The 15,676-nt window shown below is 40.6% G+C and overlaps 2 protein-coding genes across 3 annotated transcripts; both read right to left on the reverse strand.

The window, feature by feature from the left end:
* Positions 1-52: 52 nt before the first annotated feature.
* comtb (catechol-O-methyltransferase b) lies at positions 53-6,903 on the reverse strand. Of its 2 annotated transcripts, none has more exons than XM_008410488.2 (6): positions 6,179-6,903; positions 5,082-5,253; positions 986-1,103; positions 673-866; positions 448-579; positions 53-360 (listed from the first exon to the last, which is right to left on the reverse strand). In XM_008410488.2, exons 2-6 carry the CDS (start codon positions 5,250-5,252, stop codon positions 181-183), a joined length of 795 nt encoding a protein of 264 aa, XP_008408710.1. In that variant the 5' UTR covers position 5,253; positions 6,179-6,903; the 3' UTR covers positions 53-180. The 2 variants fall into 2 exon arrangements, with proteins under 2 accessions (XP_008408710.1, XP_008408711.1); XM_008410489.2 differs by lacking the exon at positions 6,179-6,903 and adding an exon at positions 5,398-6,138.
* Positions 6,904-7,328: 425 nt separating this feature from the next.
* On the reverse strand, positions 7,329-15,265 carry LOC103465536 (SRSF protein kinase 2-like). The gene is made up of 15 exons (XM_008410490.2): positions 15,064-15,265; positions 13,767-14,043; positions 13,577-13,685; positions 13,013-13,100; positions 12,715-12,802; positions 12,461-12,567; positions 12,197-12,365; positions 12,041-12,066; positions 11,876-11,932; positions 10,794-11,154; positions 10,540-10,637; positions 9,199-9,306; positions 9,053-9,122; positions 8,880-8,972; positions 7,329-7,622 (listed from the first exon to the last, which is right to left on the reverse strand). The coding sequence occupies exons 2-15, from the start codon at positions 13,984-13,986 to the stop codon at positions 7,438-7,440; spliced, it is 1,779 nt and encodes a 592-aa protein (XP_008408712.1). The 5' UTR covers positions 13,987-14,043; positions 15,064-15,265; the 3' UTR covers positions 7,329-7,437.
* Positions 15,266-15,676: the final 411 nt, after the last annotated feature.

The raw sequence follows: 15,676 nt of genomic DNA on the forward strand, positions 1-15,676 counted from the left end.
ACAATATGTGAAAACATTAAGGAACGAGCATAACAAAGAACACAACATTACATTTGTATTTCATGTTACTTTTATTTTCAAGTCAACATCTTAATTACATTAGAAAAAGAGACGGGATTTCTTGTTCTATGATTGGTGAATGATCCTGAAATGTGTGACTGAGGCTCTTTTATTGAATATCTACCCTAAGAAAACTGATTTCTCCAAACCGTCTTCCACTTTGGTGTACTCCAGGTGGGATCTGAAGTACTGGCTCTTATATCGGGGGCTGTTGCGGATGTACTCCAGGTAGTCGGGCGTTCCGGGGCAGATGACGTTATCTGCCAACAGGACGCTGCCTTTCCTGAGGAGACCGCACTCCTGATTTAAAAAAAGAAAAAAATTTGTCATGGTGGAATGAACAGGGAAGAGTTCAATCCGAACTGAAGTGTGTTACAACAAACGCACCTCCATCAGCTTTGTGTCAGGAAGGTAGCGATCTTTCCAGTGATCCAAGAAAACCAAATCAAACGTTTCTATCCCAAACTTCTCCTTCATTTTGGGGATCCAGTCACCAGACGGTCCTTCCACTAACTGGATCTAGAGGGAATAAAACACTCGGCTATGTGACCCAGAAGTGTTTTTGTTTTTTCGCCTCGTTCTCGTAGTTCGCTTTAGACATCGGGCTTTTACCTTGTCTCCCAGTCCTGCCCAAGCGATCACCTGGCGAGCTATGGCGGCGTTGTGCGGGTTGAACTCCAGGGTGATGAGCTTGGCGTCAGGAGGCAGCAGGCTGGCGATGCGCACGGTGGAATAGGCGCAGTAGGTGCCCAGCTCCAGCACCGTCGCCGGGTTCACTTCAGTCACCACGGAGTCCAGGATGCACCCTGGGGGTCAAAGGACAAACCAAAACGTATCGGAAAGGAAATATATTTTTTCCTCATGAAAGAACAGAGTTATGAACTTTAAAAAAAAAAAAACAATGAAGAAAAAGAAAAGTCGCCACCTTTCTCATCTCCCACATTCATGGCCCACTCCTTCTGTCTGCAGAACTGATCGATGGCTTTCACCACGCTGCGAGGGTCCCCTCTAGTGGCACTCTTCTGCACTGCAGCCAACATCCGCTGCAGGGAGCCAAGAAAGCAAAAAAAAAAAAAAAAAAAAAAGAAACAGGATCATTTTCAGTTGTGACAATAACCTCCCAGTGAGTAAAAAACAAACTATTTTATTATTTTTCATCACATTTAGTTAACATTTTCTCCTCCTGAAGGCAGACCAGTGTTACAGCTTACTGTCAGCTGATTATGGGGGATATGATAACTGGAATATTTATAAGCCTGTTTGTATCTTTATCATTTTCTTAAAATTACATTACAGCCTTTTTGCTGCTGCATACTGTCCAATCAGCTGGCCAGCTACATGTTAGCTTGTTAGCTAACATGTAGCTAACAAGCTACATGTTAGCTTGTTAGCTAACCCATGTTCCTTATGAAATGATTCTCAAAGTCTAGCAATTTCTCCTATGGAAATGCCGTCAGACGTTATGATGATTTCCTAATGTAACTATTTAAAACCAAGAAAGCGATAGATCGGCTGTGTGATAAATAGCCTCCGATTTCCTTCATTTTTTGTATATGCCAATAAAAAAAAAACATGTCAACATAAACTCACACATTCAAATCTGAATACGACACATTGCGCCCCAAGTTGCTTATGACAAACCATCCATGAAATGACAGCTTATACTGAGAGAGTGAACTTTAAAAAAAGAAAAGAAGTGACATGAAACAAGTCGGGATTTTGCTGAGCTTGAGAGTTGATGATGGACTGAAGGATTGCCCTGTTTTTCTAACACACGGTGTGTTTTGTTGCCCTTTGACCCATGAAACGCAGCTCTCTTTCTGTTTACAATCAATATTTGACCTTATAAGATTAGCTCATAATCAATATTCATCAAGATACTGTGTTCTAAAAATGACGAGTCTTTCTCTTTATTTTATTTTATTTTTAAACAGTGCAAACTTTTTATTTTTATCTAATTAAGTCCAAATTAAATCACTGGTAGCCACCCGAACAAGAAGCACGGCCGAGCAAAATACCACTAACCATCGATGCCTGTTTGAAGGCTGCTGTTGTTCCTAAAGTGGACATTTTCATAAACGTTGTGCAAAAACATAATACACAAATCTGTTAATCATTTAATCAACTGTATTGTATGAAAAATTGAAAGAGTTCAATTAGCATACGAGAAGTGGAAAGATATTTACTGAACAGCTGAGTTTTAAAAAAATAACTACAACTCTAATCTAGTTTATAGCGATTACAGAGGGGAAAGATCAAATCTAGTAATGTATCACTGTGATCAAAAATGATACACTAAAAAGATCTTATTTGCAAATGTAGCTATGCAAACAAGAATTTAACAAGATCCAAATTTCTTGAATATCTTTTTGGCCCCGAGGACAACAGAGCAGCTTAGGAGCAACGTGAGCAACATGTCAAGCAAATGGTTGCCACATCATTTAGTCTATTCAATACCAGTTTCTAAGAAGCATGAATGCTTAAAAAAAAAATTTAAATTGCAAATCTACTCCATAGGAGTTAGATTTTTTACTAAGCAGTTGTGTTTTAGTGTTTTTTTCCAGATTACATGAGTTGTTGTCGTCAGTTTGTGCTTGCATGAAATTAAAATAGGACTGTAGGCTTTTAAAAGACAAGAGCAAATTTATTTAATGACTGAATTCTTCCTCTTCTTCAACTTTTATTTAATCTGTTTCTGGTTAAATAAAGGTTGAAGAAGAAACAAAATTCATAACAACCAATTACTCTGGTCGTTGGTTACTCTACATTTGATTAAAAGCGTTTGAAAATCAGCCGTCTCTCTTTTCACTAAGTATCCGACTTCTCTCCATGTTCTAAGTTTTAGGGAGCCGTGTTTGCTGTGCGATCGTTTTGCATTCACTTCTTCTGTTTGCAAACTAGAAAATATTTCACAAGCCCACACTTGCGTAATGCCCCTCAAGCCTGAGCCGTTTTTTCACCCTATTCATGACGACACGCTGACATGTTAACGTAGCAGGATCTACATTCGGCCGTCGTGAGAATGTAAGGCGTAAACATACGAAAGGAGCGAGAATGAGGAACCGAGTCTTTGGAAAGCGTGGAAACTTTTTGGAAGGTGTCTCTGTTCTTGCAGGAAGGGTTTTGTGTTATCTTCAGAGGCAGGTGTTTTTATTTTGATATGCTTCACTGCACAAACACCAGTCGAGCCTGGGTTGTTGAGGCTCACTGCGTTGGGAGTAAGGTTTCACGCTGTTAATGCCAAGTTGTGAGCCTTAAGAAGGCTCAGATGACAAAACCGCTGAGCTCAGCACATCTCTGCAGTTTTGCTGAGCCTGCTGAGCCCAAGAATTGTTTTCTTAGCTGACAGGAGGGAGTCCCAGCATGCATCTGTCCTGCTGCGGCTCAAACACCTTAACGGAACGGATCATCTCAACACGACGGGTTTGAGAGAGTTTTTAAGTTGCCCTCGTGTCTTTTCCTACAAGTTCACTCTCGACTACAGGAGCGTGAACCCAAAGAAAGAGGCTGGGATATTTTTTTTTTTACATGCATCATGTTGCCATGACGATCTGTGGTTTGCCTTGAAAAAGTATTCACATTTCAGATCTTGGCAACCCAACAGAAAGCACCGAGTACTTATGAGGCGACAGGAGCACGGTACGTCTTAAGAAGGGAGCACTGAAGTTCAGCTACTCTGATGCCACCAAATAAAATTCTGCCAACCGATTGCCTTCAAAAGTCTCCAATTACAGAGCTAGAGGCAATTTGTGTGAAATTTAATCTCAGTGTGAATCCAGATGTTTTTAAAAGACGGTTAGTGAGCAAACAACATCTTGGAAACCAAGGGCCATCCCAAAGATAAAGTAAATAAAATGTGTTAAAGGGGCAGTATTATGGGTTTTCCAGCCACAAAGTATCAATCTATAGCACAATCAAGTAACATTATTACATCCAGTTGTTGTAAAACATATATGACTTAAAAGAAATGTGACTTTGCAGTTTAACAACTTGAAATTGGACCTCTGTCTTTTTAAGAAGCTCCTGCTCTTTCCGGAACTCCGTAAACGTTTGGCGAAGAGACGTTGACGTGCTGAAGGCAAACGTTCGTCAGAGCACTGCACCAAGCAAATGCACAGTTCCACCAGGAGTTACAGGTACGTTTTTGATGGGGGAATAACATTGTAAAGCTAAAAAAAAGTCACATTTACACACTACTGCCCCTTTAATTCATAATGAGCCGTGTTCAGGCCATCCTGTGAAACTGGGTATGACAGAAACTGGTACAACTGAGAATATATTAAGACATGGCCGCCCACCTAAACAGCCAAGATGGTAACTCAGGATGAGCTGCTACAGTCTGTACAGTCAGCCAATATTAACTGTCCACTTCACAAATCTGGCCTCCATACAAGCCTGCCACTGATAAAAGAAAGCCACAAGACTTTACAATTTGCCACAAGTCCTGCAAAATGCACTGTAAACACTTAGAAGAAAATGATCTGGTGAGATGAGAAAAAAATAAAAAACAAATTTTTTCCACAAGTGAAATGCTAGAAATCAACACTACACATCAACAAAAGTGTTGACAGGAAGATGGACAGAGCTAAACACAAAGCAGTCCGGAAAGGAAAAGCTCTCTGAAGCTGCACAACCTCTAAAACTGGGTGAGACATTCATTTTCCGGTTAAAACCCGACTTCGTCTAAGGATCTATGGAAGACTTGAAAATTGTCCCAAACAATCTCACTGAACCTGAGCCATTTCACAAAGAAGAATGGGCAACATGTTTGTGTATCGTTTTCCTTCCACTTAACTTCCAAAGAATGTGAACATTTTTTGCAAGGCATTGCATTTCACTGCTGAGACGGTAACAAACCAGGTCATTTGGAGCATTTACTAATTCTAAATGCCCCTTTTCCCCTTTTTAAAAAAGGTTTCCCTGACTCTAAATGCACCTTTTCTTAAAAAGGTTTCCCTGACACTCTTACACCTTCGACGTAGGTTTTGTTCGTTTGTCGTGTTCGACTAGCAAAGGCACACCTGAGGACGCGTGGTCTGGGTCAGTGCGTTCAGCAATCCCTCCACGATGGTGTCGTGCCAAACCAGTGCGAGTCCCGCGTGGTACTGCACGACAGAAGGAATCACCCATCTGTAGAGCGCGTACAGCAGAGCGGCCCCGCCGGCGCAACCATAGAGCAGAGTCAGCCACATCCTGCGAAAAAAAAAGGAAAAAAGAAAGAAAATTGTACTGTTACAGTGTGCAGTGCTGCAATATTGAAAGAGACGGTGATAAACGAAGACCAAAAAATGGACAAGAGGAGAGATCAAGGGACTCTCGTGTCTCCCGTCGCCCTACCTGTCCCTTTGTGTTTAGATAATGAGATGGGTGTTTACTATGCAGGGTAGAATACAGGAGCTGCTCCTGCCACATCCAATCTGAACACACACACAAAATATACACACCACTGGGAAGAAAGTGTCTAAAATAAGATGCAATAATCTGTAACAAACAGCTGCTTTCCCCACACTTAGAAGCTGCTTATCTGCAGCCTGAGCACAGATGAAGCAGGGAGGGAAAAGAAGGAAAAGAGAGAGGAGAAGAGCACAGCTTGAATCTTAAACAGAACTCGCTCTCTGGAAAAGCAGCGATGAGAGAAAAGACCCCGGCTACCTTGGAGTAATAACGCAGCTGTGAAAGCTCTGTGGTAGCTGAGGTAATCCCTTTTGATTCAGAGTTTGAGTCGCATGGCAACTGGCTGGGGGTTAAGAGCTGTGTCACCCAAAGGCACAAAACTGAGACTTTAACCTTTTACTCAGGCTTCCTTCTCAACATACTGAAATGCCGGACAAAACTGGTACCTTTTTTTTTTTTACTGTTAAACTAGTCATTCCTGTTGACAATCAACCATGTTGCAATGTTTAAATTATAGCTGCTGTATATAGTCTGATAGTCAAAATATTGGCGGTGTGGCAAAATATTGCAAAATATTTGTGGCAAAATATTGCAAATTAACAAGTTAATCGGCGACAAATGAACACATTTCTAAGTGCAGAAGGCATGAACCCAGACTGAACCATGCGTCCCTCTTAGCAACACATTAACAAAGTAACTCAAGAGTAACCATGAATCGACTCACCGTGCCTTCCTGACGATCTTACACGAGATACGTCACCCGTGTGATCAGGTGGAGTTCCTCCGTCCTCTTCTCACCTCGTCGCTGTTCCAGGAAAATGTGCTTTCGAAAGCCGGACATATGCCTGAGTTTACATGAAGCTAACTCCTCCCTCGTCTTCCTTCCATCCCCTCCTCCTCCTCTGCTCAGAGCTGCACTGAAATGTGGGCATGCGAGGAATGTGCAGCCTGCTGAAATCTCTACGCTCCGCGGCCGCGGAAAGCAAGACACATCTGTCACAGTTTTTGTTATTTTTAGTCTTATGTGAGGAGTCTTTGGAGTGGAGATGACAGCTTTACTCTTATGGATGTTTGGCTTGAATTGAAGGATCCCAATAATAACCGGAGCTGAGTTGTTCTTGCACGTTTATTTTGTAAAAATTTAAGATTTTATAAACACTACTTCCCAGAATTCTCAGTCTTTTATAGTCATGTTAAAATGTGAGACACCAGGAAGAATGGAAGATGAAGGAGAAACACAAAGTGGAAGCAACATTGAGACTCTGATCTCTGTGCCATAAAAGTATTAAGGTAGCAAACAATCAATGTAAGAAAAACAAAGTCAGTGCCAGTGTCTTTACTGATGCCAGCACCAAACAACTACAGCAGGCGGAGTCCCTTTTACCAGACATCGTCTCCTATGTACAACAGCGTATCTGGGCCGCTGTACATATAAACGTTGTACATTTCCACCAAAAAACAAAAACAAAAAAAATAAAATCTGAAATTTTGAGAATAATCTCAGAAATTTTTAAAAATAATAAAAAAGGAAGTCTCCGAATTTTTTTTTTAATTTTGAGAAAAAATTCTCAGACATTTTCAAGGAAAAATTATACATTTTATTTTACTTTACTTTATATTTTTCCCCAAGATTGATCTCAAAATTTGACGTTTTTGGGTTTTTTTTAGCAAATGTTTGACTTTTCAAACTCAGAAATGGCAACATGCTTCTCTGAATTATTTAGATCAAAATTTCAGATTTTTTTTCCAGCAAGTTTTTTTTACTTCACTGTTGTTGTTTTTTTTTTTTTTTATTAAAATAATGAGATTAAGCTCAAAATTTCATCTCCCCCCCCCCCAGTAAACAGACTTTCCAAGCTCAGAAATGTCCTTGTTTTTTCTAGAAAATATTCTGAGATGAATTTTAAAATTTCTGAGTTTTTGGTAGAAACTATTTTCTCCTCTTGCACAATGATCCTAGTGACACGGCACTGCGATGCGTCTCTAGGAGGAAACCCATGGGTGTTTCAAACACTGAGCAGCTGTGGCTCTTTTATCTGGCTGCAGTTCCAACATGGTGAGGAGAAACGAACTGAACTGGAGTGCTTCCTCTCGTGGCCACTCGTACTTATCCAGCAGGATCTCCAACAAGCTCCACGGTTTAAGTTTGGAGATGTGCCGCAGCTGCCCTGAAGAGAAGGGAGAAGGGGTTTCTGGCTGCTCAGACCAGCTTGACTTTTAATTACTCATATCATAAACCGTCGATACGGTCCAATAAAAGCAAGAGAACCATATAAAATAATCAGATTGAATAAATATCATGTATTTTACAAATCTGCGTGAGAATCAGGCTTTTAAAAAATCTATTCCAATAAAAAGCAGGATTGTACAAGAACAGAAATACAGAGAAAAAAAACGGCTGATGGGAGAAATAAGTAAATTTTAAGCTCTGACTGACTATTGGTCAGTCAGGAACTCAAAGGTTGTGTTGGAGCGCAGACTAACATCAAGCTAAAGTCAAAGCGCTGAGATGCAAAGACTGTTAAAAAATTAAATCCATCTTGAGAAATATCTGGGTCAGCTCAGGCTGAGCGGTGCTTTTCTGCGGAAAACACAAAAGGCTGAACAGCGTAAAGCAGAGGCTGCCGCTTTATTCCCTTGACCTTTGAAACAAACGTAGTCTGCGACGGGCGATGCTGGACGTTGAAATGCTGGCAGCTTTCAGAAATCCCAGAGTTCAGATTAGCATCAACATATTGCAGTAAATGGATGAGGATAATGCCGGTCTCACTGAGGTCTACATGCAAAGCAGAGGGCAGCGCCTCGTAGCAGCAAAGTCATAAGCATTAGAAACATTGGATCATAAGCTGCATCAGTTAAGTGAAGACTGAAATATATGTATGTATTTTTTACCAGTCTCAAATCTATCAAAACCTCTCTGAACGGCAAATTCTCTTTGTAAACATCTCAGTATTAATACTTCAGGTAGAGACTGAATGATTATATTAGATTTAATCACTAAAAACAATCAACAATTAACCTATTAGTACTCACACTAATAAATAGATTAATAATTGAGTAATGAAAGGAGAAGTAAAACTAGCAGAAACTACCTAAGTGGAGATTTTGAAGGGAATTGAGAATAAATACAAATATTATCTTCATGTAAGTGTTTCTTTATATCTCAGACATGCATTAATATTTTCTTAGATGAGCACGTGTGCTAATGCTGTTCATCGCTAACAGAAGATGCTAAAGGTGCCTTAACAAGTGAACTCTCCAACATTTTATCATATATTTTGAATGCTGCTCGTGTATTTTCTTGTGCTATACAAGATAAATTATGTATGTATTCAAAATGTATTATATTAAAACTAAAATTTGCCAAAAGAGAAAAAGAGATTGGGCACAATGAAAATTGTCTATATTTTTAGTTTTAACTTTACCTTTCCGGTTGAAGTATTGTTTGGATTTTCTCCCAGAAAGGGCAAACTGGGACGGAAGAGGTCCGAGCAGCTCGATGATATGGGCAATATGATCTACGGACGTGAAAACATTCTGCTTAATGTTGATATTATTTATCTCAAACACAGCAGAGGTAAAGTAGCTGAACACACACCTTCCTCCCGGCAGAACGCGGCTCCGGCCTGCGGGTCAAACAGGTAATCTCCTGTAGCCAGCTCAAAGGCCTTCAGAGGACACAAGGAGACAGTAGCAGTAAAATGATTCCAGCGGTGGAATAATTTTGCTGCTACTCTCACTCACCATGCAGGCGGTGCTCCAAATGTCAGCTGGCGTGTCGTAGTCCGCACCAATCAGAACCTCTATGGAGCGGTACTGGCAGGTCTGAATGTCTTCACTGAAGTGCTTGTGCTGAAAACAGAGAAGATCTGCAAATATGATCCTGCAGTCTGTAGCGCACATCTGCTTGATGAAACGTAACGTAACGGGCTGGGCTTTTCTGACCGGGCTGCAGCTCAGAACCAGGATGTGAAGGTTAGTTTGTTTTTCTGCTAAATTGATTCATTTCCGTCTTGTTTTTAATGGATGGTTTTCTACAGCTATAAAGTTTAAACCCTTGGTCATTTCTTTTTTTTTTTTTTTTTTTGTAGTTTATGGTCTGACGTTCACTCTGTTCTTCATTCAAGATTGAAAGATCAGAGTCAGATAAATAAATTAGAATATCACAGATAATCTTGTTTCGGTTATTCAAGTCAAAATGTCAGAACGAATTACAGAAATTCATAACACTCAGTTACATATGTGTCAGGCTATTACTTATAAAACCCAAAACTGTGGAAGATGGGGCCACTGAAAAAAAAATCATTCCGATTTTTTTTGTCTTATAATTCTGACTTTCCTCTTCTGAATCAGAAGATCAGAATTCTGAGATTAAGAAGTCAGAATAATAATAATTATTATTCCTACCAAGGCTGCTGTTTCCCTGTTGTATCTTTATCAACAACACATTTTTTCCAGTTGGACTTTTCATCCATGTATTTAGGAAGCAGCTCTCTGTGGACAACTAACTTCAGCACAGAGATCTCTTAGGATCTCTGACGGTGCAGGCTACAACTTAACTTTTCTGCTTTAACTTCATTCATCCAGATCTATTTGGTCAAGCGGCACATAGTCAATGTTACAAAGAGTCTGTTGTCTGGCCACTTGTCAAAAACAGAAAAATCTCACAAACCTAAACAGTTTAGGGGCAGATTTTTTTTCTTACTGCTTTTATGCAATCTTATTTTCTCAGAAGTAGATCTTTTGATATCCAATTCATTAAGATTCACCTTTATTAGTAAAACATATGTTTCTGAAGGTTCTCAATATCTAACAAAGACAGCAATGCTCAAAAAGTTCAATTTAAATTGAGACATTTAAACACTGATCGTGACTTCAGTATGTCCGCCTTTCATACTGTTAGAAAAACTAGAAAATACTGAAGCTAACCTCCACAATTTTACTGCTTAATTCTATTCATCTTCTTCATCTCTTCCAAACATAATTTCAGAATTATAGAGAATAAAGCGAGACATGTAAGCAAAGCAAATGAACTAAGATTAATCACTTAAATCATTTTAGCTGTGTTTTACTTTAATCACTCACCACCCAGCAGGCATTGCCCAGATCTGCAATCTTGACAACAATTTTGTGGGCGTTGTGAGGCTTCAGTACGTCCAGAGGAACATCTGTGTCACCGATTCCTGAAACGCAGAAAAATAATTAAAGAAATTTCAATGACTTGGTCAAAGACATAAGAATGCAGATCATTAAAATACATTAACCAAGCTGAGGGTTCTTTTAAGTGATTTTTTAAAACATTTTTTTAGACAAGTGTAGCAGTAAACAGTGATACTGACCTCTAGCTGAGGAAGCCGGAGGTGCGACGGGCTCGGTGTGCGACGTCTGGTGGAGCAGCGCAGATCTGGAGCCGGAGGCCGGAGCGTCCATGCTGAAGTTTGGGCACGAGCCCATGGAGTACCTGTGGCTGTGTGGAGCACTATCCAGTCCATCTTCAAATAGCAAAGTCTGCCTCCTTATCTTCAAGTTATGACCTCTGAGCTTTGAGTTACTGGTGAAGTGGTGCGTGTTTGAAGCGGCAGCTTCAGAAAACGTCACATGAGGCTTGTCTGACTTCTGCTCAGACGGACTCCTCTGTCCCCGACGGCTTTTGTCCTTTGGCGATAGCTGCTTCAGCGGATTCCTGGAAACCTTGCTGGACTGGGGACAGCAGTCGTATAGTCAGAAACAATCAGATGCAAGCGTTAACTGTGTGATTAAAAGCAGTTTAGCAAACTATCAGCTTAATGTCCGTCTTGGAAGCAAACCATGTAAATTCAGTCGACTCTGCGCCATGCATGTTCCCAACTCGACTGATTCCATGATTCTTTTACTCGGACGCCGCGACAGGAAAAACACACTCAGAATTAAAAACCCTGTTGGAAGATCTTTGATGTGAACTGTTGAACCGAGCGTTGCTAACAGCAAAGTACAGCGTAACCACAACAGCAGCTGCTGCTGCAGGAACCTCGAAACATTTCCTTGTCTCTTCTGACATAAAGCAGACAGAGCCACTGCAGCGCGAAAGCCTTCTCCTTATTTCTCCTAATTTGGACAAAGGAAATTGACTTCAAATAACTACCTTGAAAACTATCTGGTTTTCTTCAACTTGTCTGCCATGTAGTAGGAAAAGTGCCAACATGTCGAGAGCTAAAAAACAAAAATGGCTTACGTGGAAATTACATTTATAGCAAATAAACAATCCCTTGGAAAACTGGGTTTGAGGTGCATCAAGCTTTTAATTCACACAGGCGGGTGGACATGTAGGATGGCAAGTTGAGAGGGATTTGGCTGCAGCAGAGTTTTATCCACAAAACATTGAAAACCAATATGAAATCTGCAGGAAATACGGCCAGAGGGTTGATGGCGTCTGTCGGCTTACCCATTCGCCAAGGCTGTGCAGAACCCCCGTCAGCTTCCCAAACAAGTTGAACACGCTCTTAGGAAAGAACAGCAGGAAAGACAAAAGTCATCACAAAGTTCAGCATACATCTAGTCACAAAAAGACTGAAATTATTCCAGAAGAGTTCATTTTAAAGTTGCACACCTGTTTTTCTCTGGAGTCTCTGTTCACTGGCAGAAAGAGAGAAGAACGAATATGAGACTAACGAACAACCGTCAACAAGCGCTAAACCCAAAAAAAGAAATCTTGATTCTTGAAATTTATTGAGTCAAAGCAGTTACTCAAAAGACGTGCACAAACCCGAGCTGCTGCCGCTCAGAGGAGGAGGAACGGGTAACTGCCACAGCTTTGTGTTGGCTGCAAGCTTCCTGAGATAAAACTCGTCCACTCTCAGGAGGATGTTTTCCGGCTTGATGTCTGTGTGGATGACTTTGCATTTAGTGTGCAGGTAATCTAAACCCTGCAAGACCTGCAATACAATGCACAAACTGATGTGATCCGAGTCAGAAGTGAAGTGAAACTCAGCAGGGTAAATAACGTACGGCGAAATAAAATGCAGCTCACCTGTTTGAGGATGCTTTTAACACAAGGCAGGGGGAGGCCCGTGTAGTTGGATTTGACGATCCACTTGAGAAGCTCGTGGCCGAGAACCTCCAGAACCATGCACACGTCTGACGCGCAGCTAAGGAACCCTTTTTTTTTCATAGAGAAGTGATGTCAGGGTTTCTTGCAGCGACGCATAAAAGCGGAACCTGCTAAGTCCAGCAACACCTCGCAACAAAATTATTTATTAGCAACGTCGACTCTGTAAAAGATACGCTCTCCAGTCGGAGCCGAGATTCTAAAGTCGTCGATGAGCTGCACGATTTTCTCACGCTTTGGATCCTTGGGGTCACTGTCCCTTACCTGGTAGCACAAAGAAAAACAAGATGCGTCATCTGCTTAGTCAAATAACTTTTGGTTTTAACAAAGAAAAAAAAATCTAAACAACAAAAACAAGACTACACGACAAAATATAAGCTGTTGCAAAGTGTTGTATCACTATAAATTTTAAATAATGCTTGAAAAAGACAAAAGGCAACTTGGAGACGCATCGAAGTGGAAACTCAGACTGACACATTTCAGCAGTTTGATCTCATCCAGCGCCGTCTCCGTGAACATCTCAGCGCTCTTCACCACCTTCAGAGCCACGAAGCGTTTCGTTCTGCAGGCAAAAAATAAAACGACTACAACAGTGACCATCTCGGTTCCTTACACTTCCTGGCAAAACTATTCATACCCCTTTGGGATTTTTCACAATTGTCATATTACAACCAGTGTTTTTTTAATGAGATTTTAACATCATAGAACAATACAGAGTCGCATATAATTGTCAGTGGTTAAACTTTGAAATTGTTTAAATCTCACTTATAGTCCCCAATTAAGGCCCTCAGCAAACGTGAAAACAAAAAATTAGCTCCAGTCTCACGAAACCAAAATAAAAATACATGACCCTCAAGCCACCGTCTCCGCAATGAAACATGCTGAGAAGATGTTTTCTAAAGCAGGAGACAGATCCACTAGACTGGACTACGTTGGTTGTTGCAATGCTGAAAACTTCAAATGATAGAAATAAAACTTTTAGCCTGGCTAGGTACCATTATACTTGATGCAAAGCTACAAGGTCAAGCATTTACTCACACCATGTCCCAGCAGAGCCACACGGTGGAGAAGTGACCCCATCCCAACTTTTTAAGGACTTGATAGCGGTCGACAAATATTTCTCCGATCTCTACCCGGTAATAACCACCTGGAAGCAAAGCAGTCAATAGAAATCAGAAGTGAAGATGTCACAGGGCACGCTGGGATTTATTGCTGGGATCTTACTTACCGATGCCGTAGTCTGAAGAATTCTCCTGTTGCTCTTCATAAGATCCCAGAGGCTCCGGTGAAGCGGCCTGGTTCTGTAAAGACAGAGGGCAGTGGGGAATCTTGCGGGGTGTCGGACTCTTTTTACTGCTACTCTTATGTTTTGTTTCTGAGAACGGCTGATGGATCGGTTGGTTGGATGCAAGAAGGGCCGATATGGCGGCCGCGTAGGACGACGACATGTTGACTGGAGCGCGATCAGTTTGGGTGGAGCTTTGCGACGGCAGCACTCGGGAAGACTGAAACGAAAAGGCATTTTGAGAAATTCAGAAACTTCAAGTACATCTCTTCCATGGCGGTCTGTGCGTACACCCACAGGTTGTGTGGAATGACATTTTAAGAGGGCCAATGAGCATGTATCTTTATTTTTAGCTGGATGAATGGCATGTCAACGTAAATAGCCCCTGACACCAGCCCAGCTGCAACCAGACTCTACTTGGGCTTGCATAACTGCTGCTGTGGGAGCCTCTGTTGTGAACATGAACTCCTGATATGAACTCTATGGTCTCTGCAAACCTCATAGTTTTGTCATTTCTGATAAGACTGATAAGAGTATTGTAAGAGCCAAAAGATAATGTTGTCCACAGGAGATTACATTGGCTGAATTTAGACATTTAAACATCCCAATTATTAGTTGTTCTTGTTATAGCACCATTAACAACTTTAATTTGGTATTTCATTGCAGAACTGAAACTTTTATATTTAGTCCCAGTTTTGGATTAAACAGTGTAAGATTCCTCATGACAGTTTAACTTAAAAAAAGTCAAAAATGCTCAATAATTACTTAATAAACACACTTCTGTATTGATACTGTAGTTGAATCATATCTATTCAAGGACTTTTGAACATTCGTTGGATTTATTGAGCATTTTTAATTACATGAGGAGAATGCTACTTTTGGTTTTATGCATTACTCTTTTACGGAATAAATAAACTGTTGAAGGAGGAAAAGGAAAGAAGTATACCAAAGAACACCAATACAGGCTAACATTACACACCAGCTATACGAAAGCAAAGACTGAATATATAAAATTTCAAAAATAAAAAGTTCAAAAATAGTACATTATTTTAAATTAGTTATTTTGCAAACAACTTTATTTGCCTTTTATCCTCGTACTTTGCTTCTTAAAAAGTTAGCTAATGTCTTTATGAAGAAAGAAATTTCTAGAGAGAAACAATGTTTATCATTTTAATGTAAAACTATGTTGCTTTGTTATTTTCACGCATTATTCTTTCAAAATAATGAAAGTTTATATTACCCAGTGGTTTCCTCTCTAGGAGGTCGAACAGAGGTGCTGCGTTGTTGTCGGCTCTTTGAAATTATGACGCAGCTTCTCCAATGAAAAGTAATTAATACTGGTGAGGCGGGACTCGAAGCGGAGCGCGGCGGACTGGAGTGTTTCAGTCCTGGGCTGCTCTGCTCATCATTCCTCCGTCTGAGAAGAGGGTCTAGGAATAGCAGAGCGCCGCCGCTTGGAGAGACAGCAGGCTCACTTCACGGCAGTGGCAGCTAGAAGAGTTGCCACGACTGCTGCCGCTGTTTTGGGGAAGCCATGCCGGTTTACGGCAAAACTTGATAGTTATATTGCCAACTAGTAAATTAATGTTTTTAAAACATGACTGGTTATTAAGCCTTGTAAGACGTGCAACAAAGTGACTTCACTTACTTGATTTCAGCTTCAGTGGCCCTTGGGTTTATTGACCACTAGGTGTCCTACTCGAGCACCGTTTTATTGAAAGCTCCAGTGTTTCAACCACATCGTTTCACTTACTAAAAGCCGGGATCGACCATCACTAGTGAAAATTGTGAAATGGTTCAAGAGGTACGAATAATTTTGCAAGGTAATAATTTAGATTATTCTTAAAATATTA

Source organism: Poecilia reticulata, linkage group LG5 (assembly GCF_000633615.1).
Source record: "Poecilia reticulata strain Guanapo linkage group LG5, Guppy_female_1.0+MT, whole genome shotgun sequence".
NCBI lineage: Eukaryota > Metazoa > Chordata > Actinopteri > Cyprinodontiformes > Poeciliidae > Poecilia > Poecilia reticulata.

What these genes read in the sequence shown, in the direction of transcription:
- LOC103465536 (XM_008410490.2), bottom strand. Translation starts at nt 13,986, where the DNA reads ATGTCGTCGTCCTACGCGGCCGCCATATCGGCCCTTCTTGCATCCAAC. An exon ending in TGCACAGCCTTGGCGAATGG is followed by an intron (nt 11,155 to 11,875) that starts GTAAGCCGACAG and finishes TGCTGTCCCCAG; the next exon opens with TCCAGCAAGGTTTCCAGGAA. An exon ending in TTTGGAGCACCGCCTGCATG is followed by an intron (nt 9,123 to 9,198) that starts GTGAGTGAGAGT and finishes TGTCCTCTGAAG; the next exon opens with GCCTTTGAGCTGGCTACAGG.
- comtb (XM_008410488.2), bottom strand. Translation starts at nt 5,252, where the DNA reads ATGTGGCTGACTCTGCTCTATGGTTGCGCCGGCGGGGCCGCTCTGCTG. An exon ending in CCCAGACCACGCGTCCTCAG is followed by an intron (nt 1,104 to 5,081) that starts GTGTGCCTTTGC and finishes GGCTCCCTGCAG; the next exon opens with CGGATGTTGGCTGCAGTGCA. An exon ending in GAATGTGGGAGATGAGAAAG is followed by an intron (nt 867 to 985) that starts GTGGCGACTTTT and finishes TTTGACCCCCAG; the next exon opens with GGTGCATCCTGGACTCCGTG.